The 18,463-nt window shown below is 44.3% G+C and overlaps 1 protein-coding gene across 3 annotated transcripts in view; it reads right to left on the bottom strand.

Annotated features, from left to right (window-relative positions):
• GRIK4 (glutamate ionotropic receptor kainate type subunit 4) overlaps positions 1-18,463 on the bottom strand; it is a 467,636-nt gene that overhangs the window by 161,011 nt on the left and 288,162 nt on the right. For all 3 annotated transcript variants that reach the window (XM_081889776.1, XM_081889778.1, XM_081889777.1), the window contains exon 4: positions 5,484-5,581. In XM_081889776.1, coding sequence (XP_081745902.1) covers positions 5,484-5,581 — 98 coding nt within the window. The remainder of the gene's footprint in view (positions 1-5,483; positions 5,582-18,463) is intronic.

The following is an 18,463-nucleotide window of genomic DNA, read 5'->3' as shown; positions in this document are numbered from 1 at the left end:
CATGTTACACAGGCACAGAAAGGGAAAATAAATTGTAAATAGTGAGGTCAACTGGTCATCAAATGTAAAATGTACAGTCTGCAAAAATTCTGCTGAAGCTTGGGTATAAAAAAACCAAGCAGAGTGGTCGTTCATAACAGCAGTTTGGGGTGAAATCCACGCTCAACCTAGATTTGTTCTGCTATTTAACACTTATACTTGGATGGGAAAACCTTGTAGCTATTCAGCCGAAACAGGTGCAACCCATCTTCTTGATAGGAAGTTTGTTTTTGTATTTTTAAGTGGGATGAAGCCCTGCATCCTCTCCCCATGTGAAAATATGTCAATTTCTTGAGATTTTTCTTTCTTTCAGAATGCACAGCAGAAAAAATGCAAGGCAACAATGCTATTGGGTAGCAGTCAAACCAATAATTTTCAGCTGGGTGCTGGACAGGTTTGCTGCCTTCCCATTCCAACTCTCTTCCACACCTAACTCCCTGAGGCCATTCTGCCTCCATCTCAGGTAGGGGCCTTTCCCAGCTTCAGCACGTTGTGACACACTATCTCCTGCCAGGCACCTCTGGGTCCTAGAACCTGAACTATTCTGCTCATTCCTCTTTGATGCATCCCTGCCCTCTGCCCCACACTGGGAGAGATTTCTCTGGCACTAGAAGTAGGGATCTTTCCCTGTGAAATACTGCCCTCCACTCATGGAAGAAAGTCTCCAGCCATGCAACCTTGCAGCCGGCACAGGTCAGTAGGGCACCGCCCCAGGGATGAACCATTTTGTGTGTCCGGATTGTGTGGGATCAGCTGCACAGAAACATGGTGCGCAAACTCCCCAATCTGAGCTGCACCTGGATATACCCACTTTACTATGACAGAAATACTGTGGGCGTGTCAACACTTTTGCTTGACCCGCATTTTGATTGTATTGTGTATCAATTAATTCCCACAGGCGGGTCAAAGAGCTTTTATTGTTGCTCCGCAGTTGCGCCTTGCAATACTCCAATCTTACCCGCTGAATTGGATCTTACAAGCTGTGCAGAAATTCCGAGGAGGAATTTTGCTTCAAGTCAGGGTGTAAGATCAGATTTTTGCAAGGCGTGATTGTGGAAGAAGGAGAAAAGCTCTCGGACCTAGGGGAATTAATCGGTACACAATGCAATCAAAATATGTGGCGAGGGAAAGTGTGGATGAGCCCTGAGAATGCTTGAAGAAATGAAAAATGGCCAAGCTCAATGGACTGAGATGAAGTAAATGAGGATGAATATAAAGAGGAGTTCCTAATGGCAGCGCTTTGACACTGAAGAATGCTCTCAATCTGAACTGGGGAAGCCAGCAAACACACAGTGTGCAACAGAAATAGATACAGGCAGAGAAAGAAGAGAGAAAGCAGTGGTGAGTGAGCAGCAGGGATGACCCTTTCTAGCATTTTGGCAACAACAGGTGGGAGGGCAGCCAAGTGACAATGGGGAATGCAGGTTGTCTGGGCTGAACAGGCTGCCCACCGTGGGTGTTCAGAGCAGCAGAATCATCACACAGGCCTTTGAATGAGAAGCATCTCCATAATTTATCTAATGTCACCTGCAGAGGATTCTTTGGGCTATTCTGCTATATGGTACTGCAGAAGTTCTATGTGGAAAGGGGATGGCTTTGTTCTCAGCGAGCCCGATCAAGCTCTGTTGGATTAAAGTATATCTACAGTAATCTGGGATGTAGTTGAGGGGAGGGGAAAGTTGTCCCAAGCCACCAGAAGCTCAGCATCCAGAGAAAGGGAAGTTGGAAGGGCATCTTGACACTGCCACGATGTGTCACGTGTCTCCAGTGGCATAGCATGGGGGCGGGGGGAGCATTGCCCCAGGACTAGGAGCACAATCTGGGGGGTGGGGGCATAACAGGTCTCCCTGCATCGCGCCTTGCCTGGCTCCAGCAGTGAAGAGCACCCTCTGCACTCACCCCTGCCCAGTGTGTGAGCACCCACCCAGCAGTGTGGGCAGTGAGAGCTGGGCAAACGCGCTCCACCCTGCCTTCCGCCCCGGGTGTCAGCAAAACACGCCATGCCGCTGTGTGTCTCTGCTCAGAGACAACAGTGCACCCACTACAGTTACCAACAAGGGAGTGTTTCTTGCCCTTCTAAGCTTTCATTTCATGGTGTTTCCTCAAAGCAAACTATCCAGAGATGCATATAATTTAACAGAGATTATAAAGTGCCAGGTATGTAGCAGAGCATAATTGTAAGAAATACGCATATAATGTAACAGAGAAGGAATAAAGCACTACAGTTTTTAAGACTACAGAGATGCTATCACAGATTTCAGCAAAGACACAAAGAAAATCATTAAACATTTAAACCTTAATGTATTTCTAATTTCAACAGCTTCTTTTTTTTTAAAAAAAAACACAACTCTCTCACTCAAATAAATTGCTGTGAAACCTTTCACACCAACCATTTAGGAAGCATTGAGGAGATTCGCCCCTCCGTCCTATCAAAGTCTAGATGTTTTTTCAAATGGCTGTCTTGAGAGAGACAGCAAATTGACGTAATCCCATGGTCTCAATGGAACTGAAAATCAGCTTCCTTTGCAATGGGTGCCAAATTCTTTTAAAGCTCCAAACTACAGGCTGATCTCATAAGTTCTGACCTTCTGAAAGTCCCTTTATTGAACCAAAGGTATGGCAGATTCTGCAAATTAGCTGCTGTGCTGTTGGAAATGGATTAGGAAACATGGTTCTGGGTCATCAGACCATTGGAGCTCTTAGCCCAGAAGTGCCAACTAGGGCCAGAATGTTTTTAGCTCTACTGCCTTAGACCCTTTTTTAACTGAAGGTGTCAGAGACTCAGCCAGGAAAGTACACTCCCACTAACCAATGTTCCAGCTCAAAATTTGCTCTGTGGGACATGATTGGTGCAAAGTTTCAAGAACAGAGGACTAAATAACCTCCAGATATGGTTGACATCTCTTCCCTTGTTTCTTTATAGGCCCATTATAATGACAGATATTTTTCTAGTCTCTAATAAGGGCATCAAAAGGTGATAGGTGCACCTGGGTAAGGATAACATGGAGAATAGGTAGAGGCATTGCCAGCCCACACATGAGGCAAGGTGAGACGGCTGCCTCAGGTGGCAAGATGCATAGGGGCAGTAGATCCAAATGTATATATTTATCCCCGCCCCCCTTTTCCTGATGTGGATCTTTCTTCCCTGATGTGTGTGGGTGCCATTTTGTGGTTCACCTCAGGTGCCAACATGTCTTGGGCCGACCCTGGTGAAAGGAAACCGAGGATGTTTTTGAAAATAGACACTGAAGCAGATATGAATTTTAACAAAGTGACTTGAAAGAAAATACCCCCGTGAGCAGAGATGGGGAAGACTTCAAGCATGTTTTTTGGTCACCCTCATGAAGGTGTGATGCAAGGTTCATGTTACCCCCTCCCCCACCCCGCTGCCCACCTATTCCTTTCCAAATGCAGCTCAAAGTGTTGTTTTTAATCTATAAAGCCCTGAACAGTTTGGGTCCAGGTCACCTAAAGGATGACTTTTGTTCACATACCGCTGCCTGAGAATCAAAATCTTCCACAAGGCACCCATCTTGCTGTCCTCTCAGGTATTTGTAGGGTTGCCAAACATGACAGCAACTTTTCTGTATTGACCCCTGGGCTTCTGGCACTGCCACCTGCAGGAAATTTGTATGGCTCCCTCGCTGTTTTTTTTTTTTTTTAAACAGGCTTTTGAGCTCTCCTAGGTATTTTGGATGCCATGCTGCATTTTATATGGGCTCTTTTTAATTTATTCAGTTCTGATCTTCTTAGGGAATAAGGGTGAGACAAAAATGATTTTGTTTAATTATTTGTATTTATGGCACTGTACATACCATAGATTTATAAAACATATGGCTTCCCTCAAAGAATCCTGGGAACTGTAACTCTGTGGAGTTAAACTACATTCCCCAAGATTCTCTGCAGGATATCTTGTGCTTTAAATATATGGTCTGGGCACAACCACAATAAAGGACAGTAACTTGCTTTTTAGAAGCACAGAAGCCGGAAAGTGAATTCTGTGGCCATGTTTTGTATTTTTTACATGCCTCTCTGACATCTACAGGGATGCTGGTTGCACTGTGGGTTAAACCACAGAGCCTAGGACTTGCTGATCAGAAGGTCAGCGGTTCAAATCCCCATGACGGGGTGAGCTCCCGTTGTTTCGTCCCTGCTCCTGTCAACCTAGCAGTTCGAAAGCACGTCAAAGTGCAAGTAGATAAATAGGTACTGCTCTGGCAGGAAGGTAAACGGCGTTTCTGTGCGCTGCTCTGGGTCGCCAGAAGTGGCTTAGTCATGCTGGCCAGATGACCCGGAAGCTGTACGCCAGCTCCCTCAGCCAATAAAGCGAGATGAGCGCTGTAACCCCAGAGTCGGTCACGACTGGACCTAATGGTCAGGGGTCCCTTTACCTTTACCTGGCATCTACACTGCCCTTGCTGGAGGCTAGGCAGAACTGCATCCATTACACAACTTAAAAACTTTGGAGAAAGGCTGGGCTACAGAAAGTTCTCACACCTCCTGACTCATGCAACTTGAAGGCAGCGAATTACTGCAATTTATTTGTGAATGCCTCCTATTGACTTGTTGACTTTCTATCACTCCCAAAGCCTTGTGGCAAGGGACACGTTTCAGAGTCCACTAAATGGCAGAGAGATGTGACTAGGAGTTAAGCGGGTGAATTATGAGAGCTCCATTCTGTTCCCTGGGAATGGGGATTGGTCAGCACAGGGAGAGTGGGGCTTATCCAACATTAAATCAAGTGCACCGGTTGGAAACCAGCATGAGGATTTTGTATTAGATGTAAGACTCCAAAAAAGAGAGGAATGGAGTACTGAGGATGGAAGGAGGGGGAGGTGTAGTCGCATAAGCGCTAACATAATTGCCAGGAGATCAGACATGGATTTATTTCTGCCATGCACTAAAAACCAGCATCTGGGGACCAGCTTTTTGTGAACTTTTCCACCAGTGACAAAAATCCCCCTTCAAGGCCATCTTTGGATGATCACATCAAAAAGGGGGGTGAATATGTGTTAATCTGCAAAGCCAGTTTGGAATGAAGAATCAGAATGGGTCAATTCTGCCTGGTACTGTGCAAATTGTCTGGCAGTGGCTTTCCAAGTTCTCAGGCAGAGAGGTCCCCCCTCCCTCCCTGGCTATCTGACCCTTCAGAGCAGCGTCCTTCTACCTTGGGTCCCCAGATGGCTTTGCCAAATGCCAGGGATCTTAGAATTCGTAGCCTGACAGCACCTAGGGACCCAGGGTTAAAGAACGATGCTTGAGAGAGAGTGCTGTAGATTACTGTAGATAACAAATATCGATCCCGAGAACTCCTGCATGCGAAATAAGTGTGCTACCACTGAGCTGTGACCTGTCCCTTAATCTCCAGTTGCTTGGCTGCATGAAGGCACTGCAAGCCTCTGTCCATAAGCTGCAGTACTGAGAGCAAGATTGACACCACTCACCTCTTTCTCTCCGCAGATATTGCTGATGATGGAGCTGGAAGCAGGACTTGAAGATGGTCCCAGAACACCAACCACCCCTTTTGGAAGGATCTGGCACACTGGGGAAAGTCAGCCAGAGAGAGAGAGAGAGAGAGAGAGAGAGAGAGAGAGAGAGAGAGAGAGAGAAGAGAGAGAGTTACTGGTAACCTCGAGTGAACAGAGCAGATCAGGCTGCAGGCCATTGGCCTGAGGACATCTAGTGAGATTCATGGCTGAATAGCAATCTGAACCTGGCTCTCCCTGTTCCAACATCACTATGCCACATGGATGCTTGTTCTGTTGAGCTATTATGAGCACATTCAGGAAAGGTGTTTCTCTACAAGGGAGCATTCGCAGATGCAAACGCCTTCCCCATCTGCAGCCCTGTGATAAGTGAAAAGAAAGATAAACTGTGATGGAAAGGACAATGTGAGCAGACTGTAGCAAAATGGGCATTCAGATGCACCTAACATACTTTTCAGCGGTGGCTCCCCACTTGTGGAATGCTGTCCCTAATGAGGCTCACTTGGCACCCTTGTTACATATCTTTAGGCCCCAGGCAAACCCCCTCTTCTTTCATAAGGCCTTTGGCTTTTAGCTATTTATGACTTTTTTGCATGGATGGATGTTCTCTCTCTCTCTCTCTCTCTCTCTCACACACACACACACATTGTCTGTTACACTTTTGTAATGCTGTTTTTAATGTATGTATGTATTTGTTTTTTGCTTAAGTTATGGTGAATCACAAATTTAGTGCTATTTTCTCCCTAACAAACATGTATTTATGTACAGTTTTGACCAATGTGCATAATTTTACAAGCAATTTCCCCCAACAAATGCAGTTTTGTAAACACTGCTTGGTTGGAGCACTGCATTGCAAAATTCAGATAAGTGCCAATTTTTTTTAAAGGATAGCTGTGATTTGGTTCACATTTTGTTTTGGAAGGTGTGGATTTGATAGATTCAGCTTTTAAATGAAATTTCTCCTCCATCCCTAGTGGTCAACCTCTTTGCCTGCTGTAACAATTTAATTAAGTGAAACTACCGGGCATCATAGTACTTCTCTACCAATTGCTCATAATTGTCCACATCTCTTCAAGAGGGAACAAAACCAAATTGAAAACAAAAGTAATGAAGTCAGAATAGTTTATACAGGGACATGGCAGCCTCTGTGTTATTTCAAGTCTTTCTGGAGAAAAAAAGTTATTGCATTCTCAGCATACATTATTGAGAAATCCTTGAAGAAAAGACTACGGTTCTGCGTTGTCAAGAGACCTGGACATTATCATAATGGTTACTTTCAGCCTTTTTATTATATTTAAAAAACCATGAATGCATAATGTAGTGGCTTGAGGATGGTACAGAGTGCCAAGACTCCAGAGAGTTACTCTCAATTTTCCCTATTAAGATATCCGGCCTTCTCTGCCCTTTCTCATAATAGGGATGATGACATCTCTCTAACAGAAAAATCGTAGATGCTGCAGAGGTTTCAGACCAAATCCCTCCTTCGCAAGGACACAGCTCCTGAGAGTGTGAGGTGGTGACTTCTTGAGAAGTCACCCAAGAGCTCCCACATCCTTTCCCTTCTCATTCCTTTCTCTCTGTGTATTATATCTCTAGTACAAAGCTTTTCAAATGGTGACATGGGAAACCCTACAGTTTCCAGGGTTCCTGCAGGTATCTTTGCACCCTCTGCAAAAATATTTTGACACAATGTCTGTGTTGTGTGCAGGCCATGTTTAAAGATGACGCCCCTTGTTGACTGCTGCACTTTTAATTCAGGTGCCTCACAGGTATTTGTATCTTAACTAGGAATGTCAGTGGAGTTCTCCAAGCTTTAGATTCAATACAAACTCAAGGGCTTATAAAAACTCATAGGAAGGCATGAGCTTTGCAAGCCCCTTTAGGCTTTCTAGGCACAGGTCTGAGTGTCTGTCCCCCCCCCCCGAAACCCCACTATTCAATGCTAAACTGGAACAAATGGCAATTGATGGAAATGCCAGTTACTTGTGTTTTTGAATGAAGGAATTAATATTATAATGTATTTCTGTTTTTAAACATGCTGGGACCTCTGTGGAACAAGTGACTAACAAGTCTAATAAATCATCACCATTCCCAAGATTCCTCCAACCACCCCAGCCCCTCAATCTCCCAACCTCTTTTCCAACACCGTACCCAACTTAAGTGGCAACACATCAAATGCAAGATGAAAGGGAACAAGGGCAATATGACCTCTTGCCATTTCTGCTGCCCCATAAGGGCACACTATATGGAAATTAAAAAGTGGGAGGGTCTTGGGGACTCTGGCCAGATGATTTATGAGCCTCAGATTGGTTTAAAAAATGTACCAAGCTATTTCTACGGTCAATCAGAAGTCAGTCAGCCCATCTCTAATCTTACCCAGCCTGAGAATAGGACTCTATACAAAAGTCTTAATCCAGACTTGCAACAGGGACTTTTCATAGTCCAGTGGGAGAGGAGAGTATGCAGGCTAGGTTCTCCTTAAGGGGTGTGTGCGCAGCTGGGATTACTGCGTCTGAATATAACTCTATGTTGAAACTGCATGTGTTTTGGTGATGCCATCTTTATTGATGAACGGTTAGGGTCTGTGTTTGTGCCTGTACATCTGTGATGGCACCAAAGGTGACTGACTGCCAACCTCTGCAATCTGGAATAGAGGGTGCTGCCTCACGCTGAATCAGTCAATTGGCAGATGGTCTCCAGGGTTTCAGGCAGGGGGTCTCATTCCACTCCTACCTGAAGATGGCGGGGATTAATAGAACAATATTATCTTCCTCTTCCTCACTCTTTTTCTTTCTCCCTTCTCTTTCCCTAGCCGTAAGATGTCCATGACATTAGTGTATCATACTGAACATTAATGAACTGTGAAAAAGACTCTATGAATCAAAAGTGGAGATGAGATATGTACTTTCCTTTGTTTATTTTGTAACACAAGAAAAAACTTCAATAAAAACTAACTTTTTTAAAAAAAGATACTGAGTATTGAAACTGGGACCATCTGCATGCAAAACAGATGTTCTACCACTCAACTATGCCTTTTTGTCCACTTCTTATTATTCTGAAAAACACCAGTGAAGCACTTGTTTCAGAGTCTACCTCACTATTATTGAAGAAATTTCAATTGCACTTGGTATAGATCTATGATCCTGTGATTTCTGCCACCAGGAAACAGGAGAAGAGCACCTTGAATTTCTCTTTCCATGGGTCTAACCTGACAAGGCGAACCTTATCTTAAACCCATTTACCTCCCTGGCACGTCTATTATGCCCCCTTCCAAACTTATTTGGAAATCTTCCACACTTGCCTTCTTTCTTCTTTACAAAGCAGCTGCCTGGCAATTGTCCCCTGCCTTAACTCACTCTTTATAGATAAGAATATAAGCACTTTGCAGGAAGTACCTTCTATTCAAGAAGCCTTCATTGGTCCCTCACAAAAGCTGAGGGCTTTCAATTATGCTTCAGAGTATCAAGCACTAAGAAGAAACCATCTTTGTGTGCATGTGAGGTATGTGTGTGTGAAGGAGTCAAAAGTCTTCAGTGGGTGGGGATGGTATTGTGGGTTTGTTTGTTGGTTTTTGTCACACATGTAAAGAGGGAAATTTAGCTGAATGCTTTGTCACCCTTTGTCTTGCAGGTAGCTGAGGAGAAAAGGCCAGGAGAAGGGGCTAAGTTGTTATAACAACAGAGCTCGAACAACCTCCACAGGAAAAAGAAAAGTGATAGTTGTGTGTGTGAGAGAGAACAAACTTAGTATTTCAAGGTGAAAACATCCAGTGGAATTAGGAGCTGAAGTGAAGTGAAGATGGCAATGGATTGGTCCATGTAGAACAGAAGTTGGGAACCACTGGCTCACAGGCTAGACTGAGCCCACCAAACCTCTCCATTAGGCCCATGAGACCATTTCCCCCAAAACATGGCCACCTGCCCAAGATTTGATGTGGCAGGATTTGCTGCTGCCCATGCAGCTGACCCCTGCAGTAAGCTGGACTGAACTCTTGGTTTGGGTACATGAGAGGCTTCCTTGTGGAAAACTCTCTCATACACCTGAATCTTGCAGAAAGCTGGATTGAACCAAGTCACTATCTCCACCCCTCTCACATGACACAACTTTGACAGGTTGGAAGGACCACTCACCTGTCGTTAGAATGCCAGGGTACTAATTTCTCTCAGAGGCAGTGAAAAGCAAGTACGCCTCGGAAGTTGTGCTTTTAAACCTCATTGGAGGTTCTTAAGCAGAGGTTGGGTGGTCATCTGTCATGGATGCTTTAGTTGAGATTCCTGCATTGTAGGGGGTTGGACTTGATGGCCCTTGGGATCCCTTCCAGCTCCACAGTTCTATTATTTTATGACCAGCCTCCTCATCCTCATAGTCCTCCCAGCCTTGCATGATTACAAAAGATGTCTCCTCAGATACAACCTTTTTGGTCACTTGTGATCTCCTCTTTGGGGGTGTTTACTGAACCTCTTCGATATTAATATTTAAGTAACTGCCTCCTTTTCTACAGACCCTACTGGGTGCCAAGATCAGCAGAAGGGGTGCTCTTGGTACTTCCTTCACCCTCAGAGGTTTCAGGTGGTGATGGCCCAGGAGAGGGCCTTCTCTGCAACAGCCCCTAAATCATGAAAGTTCTTCCCAACAGAGGTGTATCTGCCATCTTCACTAAACAGCTTTCAGCAAATGCTGCAGAGGCACCTCTTTATCTGGCCTTCGACTCCTAGGAGAGATGTGTCTTCAGAGCCCACCCTATTCCTGTTTTAAATTCTGAATTTCACATTGTTGCAATTTGCCCTGGGATGTGCTGGTGAAGGGCTGGCAATAAATTTGATGATGGTGATGATATGACAAAGAACAGGCTAAGGGTTCTGGGTGCCTGGGCACACTGCTCAATATCGATGGCTCACGAACCATGAAGCAGTTAACAATTCATTTCTCAAATCCCATCCTGCTAAGATCCGAATTCTCTACAGCAGACAACCAGTGTTTCAAATTAAGCAAAGCAAAACAAAACACAGCTGTCACATGCAGTTAGAAGCTCGTTCAGCCTTCCGCTTGCTAAAGAGAACATTAAATGCCTGTCCACGCCAGTATTACAATATCCAGCTGAATTCCTAGATGGAATCAATAGCCCCAGAGAGATCAAACCTCAGAAAAGGATTCTGCAGAGTCAAAAAAGGTTCAGCAAAAGGCAACCCAAATGATCAAGGGGATGGAGTGACTGCAGTCTGAGGACAGGTTTAGAGAAAAGGTGAGTAAGGAGTGACATGATAGAAATCTATACAATTATGCATGGCAGGGAGAAAGTGGATAGAGAAAAGGATGTTGTTTTTTCTCCTGGAAACTACAGGAAGGGAGAGTTGCTGTATGAAGCTGGATTCAGTTTCATACAGAAGCGCCGAGGGCCTTCTGGCGGTTCCCTCACTGGGAGAAGCCAAGTTACAGGGAACCAGGCAGAGGGCCTTCTCGGTAGTGGCACCCGCTCTGTGGAACGCCCTCCCAGCAGATGTCAAAGAGAACAACAACTCCCAGACTTTTAGAAGACATCTGAAGACAGCCCTGTTTAGGGAAGCTTTTAATGTTTGCTGCATTACTGTATTTTAATATTTTGTTGGAAGCCGCCCAGAGTGACTGGGGAAGCCCAGCCGGATGGGCGGGGTATAAATAATAAATTGTTGCTGTTGTTGTTGTTATCATACTTCCAACAAGTGGTCACCATTCCTTGAGTTCGACAATGCCAACCGTCTCTTAGGCGATGCACACAGATTTCGTCCAATGAGAGCCAGGCTAAACTCTCTATCTCTATCTCAAAGTGAGGAGAGTGCTGTTGCACTCATGTCCTGCTTGTGGGTTTCCCACAGACATCTAGTTGACCACTGTGAGAACAGGATGCTAGACTACATGGGCCATTGGCCTCATCCAGCAGGCTCCTCTTATGCTCTTATCTTTTAGGCTTGCAATGGAGTTCCAAGGTTTCTAGCATCTCTTTTACATTGCAGCCCCTTGTCCCCCTGGAAAAGTTGACTCTAGTGCAGTGGGAGAGGATCAAAAGAGCAGATGAAAGGGGGAATTCAGAGGTTTTCAATGTGGTCCCATAGACAGACATTCTGTGGCAAGGGAACAGAGTGAAAGCAGCTTAACTTTTTGGTACCCAGCTGGGTAGAATGATGCCTGCACACTTTATATCTGCACAAGAAAAAGTTAGAGATGAAAGTTAGAGATGTGATGCTGTGTTATCTTTTTTATATAAAAAAGGGGGGGGAGAGAAAGAAAGCTGAAAAGTAAGAGGGAAGGTCTGGATACCCATCGGGAAGAAATTTGATTTTACTGCTCCTTTACAGAGAAACCCATGCAATTCATACTTTCTGAAACAATCCATGAACCAAAACAGAACCCTCCTTTGAGAGCCTCACTTTGCCAATTTTGCAACACAGTTTTCCAGTCAAATATAACATACACTAGGGTAAACAGTGCATAAAAATGCATTAATTAGTTTAAAAATAGCATACAAAGATTCAATACATTGGGGGGAATTGCTTTGAAAAAAATGTGTATATTATGCAAAATTGCACGCAGAAATGTGCCTATTGGGAGAATGATGCTCCCATTCTTGCATGGGGGTGAATCTGCCATATTCCAACACCCCTGAAAGAAGACTCAGAATTGTCCCCCCCCCCCGGATGAGCTGGAATATGGTCAGGTGGGCCAAGGGGCCAATCAAGACAGGAATGAAGCTAGACTTTATAAGCAGACTCCTCCCCAAACTCATCACTCGTATCTTCAAAGCGACCTCTTAACCGGTTTTTGCTGTATGACCTTTACTAGTTGCTTGCTTGGGGGCTGAGTAGGAATTTTTTGGGTGAGCTCCTGTTTGGCCTTGGGACTCTTCTTCTTTTGCCTAATCTGTACTGTTGGGAAGTGGAGTGGGTTTTGATCCGGACAGGAAGGAAAGGACAAGTTAAGAGCTGGCGGGAGGAATACCTCAAGAGTTTTTGGGTACCAGGCACTCTTTGGTCAGGCTGCTTTGGCATCAGGGGTCTGTAGGGGTACCAGTTAAGGCATGATAACCAAACTGGTGGGGCTACACTGCACTTGCCAGGTTCACATAACCAAGGTTTTTGTAGCAAGGAGGAAGAAATCCTTTTAACCCTTTGCTGTGGGGACCACAGGAGCAGGAAGAGCCTTAGGAAACCTCTCCGCCCACAGTAATCATGTTTAATTGGTTGCTTAAAGATCCTTTAGATTTCTCTACCACAGATTGTGTTTCCAGAGTCTTCTTAATGGTTGTTCTGGCAAATTCCCTAAGGAATTTTCATGGAATTGCCCATGACTAGGTGGGAGGTCCCCTTCATGGATCACTGCCTTGCTGTGGCGAAGGGGCTTGAAGAACTCAGAGAAGCTATGAACTATGCCGAGCAGGGCACCAAAGATGAACAGGTCATAGTGGAGAGTTTTGACCAAACGTGATCCACCTGGAGGAGGAACCGGCAAGCCACTCCAGTATCCCTGCCAAGAAAACTCCATGGACAAAGACAACAGGCATATAAAAGTTATGACGCTGGAAGATGAGCCCCTCAGGTCGGAAGGCGTCCAACATGCTACTGGGGAAGAGCGGAGGACAAGTACAAGTAGATCCAGAGCTGATGAAGCGGCTGGGCCAAAGCCGAAAGGACGCTCAGTTGCGGATATGCCTGGAAGCGAAAGGAAAGTCCAATGCTGTAAAGAAAAATATTGCATAGGAACCTGGAATGTAAGAACCATGAACCTGGGTAAGTTGGAGGTGGTCAAAAATGAGATGGCAAGAATAAATATTGACATCCTGGGCATCAGTGAACTAAAATGGACGGGAATGGGCGAATTCAGTTCGGATGACCATCATATCTACTACTGTGGGCAAGAAACCCGTAAAAGAAATGGAGTGGCCCTCATAGTCAACAAAAGAGTGGCGAAGGCTGTACTGGGATGCAATCTCAAAAATGATAGAATGATTTCGATACGAATCCAAGGCAGTCCTTTTAACATCACAGTAATCCAAGTTTATGCACCAACTACTGGTGCTGAAGAAACTGAAATTGACCAATTCTATGAAGACTTACAAGACCTTATAGAAGTGACACCAAAGAAGGATGTTCTTCTCATTATAGGGGATTGGAATGCTAAAGTAGGGAGTCAAGAGATAAAAGGAACAACTGGCAAGTTTGGCCTTGGAGATCAAAACGAAGCAGGGCAAAGGCTAATAGAGTTCTGTCAAGAGAACAAGCTGGTCATCACAAACACGCTATTCCAACAACACAAGAGACGACTCTACACATGGACATCACCAGATGGGCAGCATCGAAATCAGATTGATTATATTCTCTGCAGCCAAAGATGGAGAAGCTCTATACAGTCAGCAAAAACAAGACCTGGAGCTGACTGTGGCTCTGATCATCAGCTTCTTATAGCAAAATTCAAGCTTAAACTGAAGAAAGTAGGAAAAACCACTGGGCCGGTAAGATACAATCTAAGTCAAATCCCTTATGAATACACAGTGGAAGTGAGGAACAGGTTTAAGGATTTAGATTTGGTGGACAGAGTGCCTGAAGAACTATGGGTGGAGGCTCGTAACATTATACAGGAGGCAGCAATGAAAACCATCCCAATGAAAAGGAAATGCAAGAAAGCAAAGTGGCTGTCCAATGAGGCCTTACAAATAGCGGGGGAGAGAAGGCAAGCAAAATGCGAGGGAGATGGTGAAAGATACAGGAAATTGAATGCAGATTTCCAAAGAATAGCAAGGAGAGACAAGAAGACCTTCTTAAACGAGCAATGCAAAGAAATAGAGGAAAGCAATAGAATGGGAAGAACCAGAGATCTGTTCAAGAAAATTGGAGATATGAAAGGAACATTTCGTACAAAGATTTCCATAATAAAGGACAAAAGTGGAAATGACCTAACAGAAGCAGAAGACATCAAGAAGAGGTGGCAAGAATACACAGAGGAATTATACCAGAAAGAAATGGATGTCTTGTATACCCCAAGTAGTGTGGTTGCTGACCTTGAGCCAGACATCCTGGAAAGTGAAGTCAAATGGGCCTTAGAAAGCACTGCAAATAACAAGGCCAGTGGAAGTGATGGTATTCCAGCTGAACTATTTAAAATTTTAAAAGATGATGCTGTTCAGGTGCTACACTCAATATGCCAGCAAGTTTGGAAAACTCAGCAGTGGCCAGAAGATTGGAGAAGATCAGTCTACATCCCAATCCCAAAGAAGGGCAGTGCCAAAGAATGCTCCAACTACCGCACAATTGCACTCATTTCACACGCTAGCAAGGTTATGCTTAAAATTCTACAAGGAAGGCTTAAGCAGTTTGTGGACCGAGAACTCCCAGAAGTGCAAGCTGGATTTAGAAGAGGCAGAGGAACCAGAGACCAAATTGCAAACATGCGCTGGATTATGGAGAAAGCTAGAGAGTTCCAGAAAGACATCTACTTCTGCTTCATTGACTATGCAAAAGCCTTTGACTGTGTCGACCACGGCAAACTATGGCAAGTTCTTAAAGAAATGGGAGTGCCAGATCACCTCATCTGTCTCCTGAGAAATCTCTATGTGGGACAAGAAGCTACAGTTAGAACTGGATATGGAACAACTGATTGGTTCAAAATTGGGAAAGGAGTACGACAAGGCTGTATTTTGTCTCCCTGCTTATTTAACTTATATGCAGAATTCATCATGCGAAAGGCTGGGCTGGATGAATCCCAAGCCGGAATTAAGATTGCCGGAAGAAATATCAACAACATCAGATATGCAGATGACACAACCTTGATGGCAAAAAGTGAGGAGGAATTAAAGAACCTTTTAATGAGGGTGAAAGACGAGAGCGCAAAATATGGTCTGAAGCTCAACATCAAAAAAACGAAGATCATGGCCACTGGTCCAATCACCTCCTGGCAAATAGAAGGGGAAGAAATGGAGGTAGTGAGAGATTTTACTTTCTTGGGCTCCATGATCACTGCAGGTGGTGACAGCAGCCACGAAATTAAAAGACGCCTGCTTCTTGGGAGAAGGGCAATGACAGGCCTAGACAGTATCTTGAGAAGTAGAGACATCACCTTGCCAACAAAGGTTCGTATAGTTAAAGCTATGGTTTTCCCAGTAGTGATGTATGGAAGTGAGAGCTGGACCATAAAGAAGGCTGATCGCCGAAGAATTGATGCTTTTGAATTATGGTGCTGGAGGAGACTCTTGAGAGTCCCATGGACTGCAAGAAGATCAAACCTCTCCATACTGAAGGAAATCAACCCTGAGTGCTCACTGGAAGGACAGATTGTGAAGCTGAGGCTCCAGTACTTTGGCCACCTCATGAGAAGAGAAGACTCCCTGGAGAAGACCCTGATGTTGGGAAAGATGGAGGGCACAAGGAGAAGGGGGCGACAGAGGATGAGATGGTTGGATAGTGTTTTCGAGGTTACCAGCATGAGTTTGACCAAACTGCGGGAGGCAGTGGAGGACAGAGGTGCCTGGCGTGCTCTGGTCCATGGGGTCACGAAGAGTCGGACACGACTAAACGACTAAACAACAACAACAACAGGTGGGAGGTCTGCTCTGCTGCAGATCTGCCCCAATATACTTAAACACACTATTCTCCAAACAACTGCATTTTTACAGATAGCATACAGAACCCAAAGGATGTGATGAGCTCCTCTAGCTGTATCTTTATGTTCCAGGAGGACTGAATATGTTGGTATGAGATTATTCCTGTGGAATTCTACCCCGTTCCCATTTCCCCTGTTTTTTAAACAGGTTTTGCAGTAAGATGAGGAGCCCCTCCTCATTCCGCACCATGCTCAATTAGAGATGACAGCTTCTCTTGCTGACTCATATAATCTTCCCCTGCCCTCTGCTGCTCATCACACACAGACTAAATGCCTTTTGAGGCCAGTCCAGAGATCACAATTCATCACACCATGGTAACATCTTTGGGCAGAAACTTGTTCTAACCTCCCTTCCTGCTCTAATACGTCCCGCTAAACCTAGACAGAAGACCAGCTTAAACTCTCTGAAATATTGTCTTCCCTGTTTTAAATTAAAGCCCCAAATCCTCCCATTCATTTGGCCGGGTGCAAAGCCTCCATGTAGGTCCTTATAATGAATGGAGAGAAATTTACAGAAGTGTCACAATGGAAAAGACTGCAGGAGACGGACTGGTGAAGGGGAGGGAAGCAGGAAGAGCTCCTTTCTAGACCTTCTGAGTAAGCCGGCTTACAATTACATAGGCCACATTGCCTTCTATAAAGAGATTTAGGAAGTGAAAGAAACAAGGAAGGCAGGTTTTACCTGTAATTGCAAAGAGTGCCCCTCTCAATAACCTTTTTCTTTTCATTTTTTCCACTGCTGGCTCATTCCAATACACAGTAATTTGCTGTGCTTTTTCTTACAAGAATCAGTCAACATTGTTGCCTTTTGTTTGGTACAGAGACACCATGTCAAGCCACACTTGAACCCGATTAAGAAGTCACTGCATTTGTTCAGGTTTAGAAAGAGATTAAAACCCTGAAAAACCCTCTTTAAATATAAAAAATATCTCCCTCCCCCCTCAAAACCAGCTCTTTGAGCAGGAAAATAAAAGATGAAGAACCAGTTCGGTATTGTATATTTATAGCCTAGTCAATTATAACTCAAAATTGGAAATTTGCAAGGTTCCAATCAGCTTTTAGATTTAATTGTGTTTTATATATATATATATATATAACATTGGCCAATTAGCTGGTCAAATAAGAATTCAGAATTGCAAGCAATAATTTATTAGAACTTTAATAAATGAAGAGAAAGATTTATTCCAATTACAAATACTTTGGGAGTCTTCTAGAAGATTCCAAATTCCTGTCTCTTGGAGAAGCTTTATAGAGCAGTCATACCCTTTGACATTTCTCTGATGAAAATAGGGATCTCAATAATAATGATGATGATGATGATAATGTTCTTATTTCTACCCCACCCATCTAACTGGGTTGCCCCAGCCACTCTGGGCAGCTTCCAACATATCTAAAAACATAAAAAATATTAAACATGAAAAAACTTCCCTATACAGGGCTGCCTTCTGATGTCTTCTAAAGGTTGCATGGTTACTTATCTCCTTGGCCTGGGGGTTATGTACGGTAACTCATTCTGTGATCAAATCAGAAACCAGGACAGCTTCTGTAAATCCGCGACTGTCCCTGGAAAATGTAGACACTTGGAGGGTCTGGAACAGTGTGCAAAACTATAGAAAGGTCTTTCTTTCTGCCCCCCTCCCTCCCCTGGAATCAATGGTAGTTCTGAACAGCAGGGCAATTGTGACCTGTTTGTGTTGACTTCATGTTTCTTCAGCAACGTCTAAAGCTATACAGCCTATTTAAAAGATGAGAAATCACGCCATCTGGCTTAATTGGCGAAGGAGGGCAGAGTGTTGCAGACACGGGTGCCTAGTCCTCTGTGAGCAGTGTGTGGGTGCATCTGTGTCAATTGCAAGGCTACAGCGCAATGGACCTTCCTTCTTACTACTGATATCAGGAGACACCATGATCCAACAGAAAAACGTCGCTTGATCGTTCTTGACATCAGAGAACAGCTGGAAATATCTGACCCTATTGTAGGGTTGGGAAAGTTTCAGTCAAGGGCAGCCCAAATGATCAAGGAGGCGGAGTGACTTTCCTGTGAGGAAAGGTCACAGAATCTGCAACTTTTTAGTCTGGAGAAAAAGATGCAGCATCTTAGATATGCGTAATAAAAAATATGCACGGCATGGAGAGAGTAAAGAGAGAAAAGTTTTTCTGCGTCTCTCATAAGACCAGAACTCTTGGACTTTCAATGAAGCTGAATGTTGGGAGATTCAGGACTGACTGATACAAGAATTCACTTTTTCATGCAGCACATAGTTCAGCTATGAAACTCTCTCCCACTAGAGGCAGTAATGGCTACCAATTTG

The sequence above is a fragment of the Podarcis melisellensis genome (genome assembly GCF_964234715.1).
Source record: "Podarcis melisellensis genome assembly, chromosome: 15".
In the NCBI taxonomy this organism is placed as follows: Eukaryota; Metazoa; Chordata; class Lepidosauria; order Squamata; family Lacertidae; genus Podarcis; species Podarcis melisellensis.
Note: the sequence above shows the minus strand (reverse complement) of the source record. Positions and strands in the feature narration are given on the sequence as shown.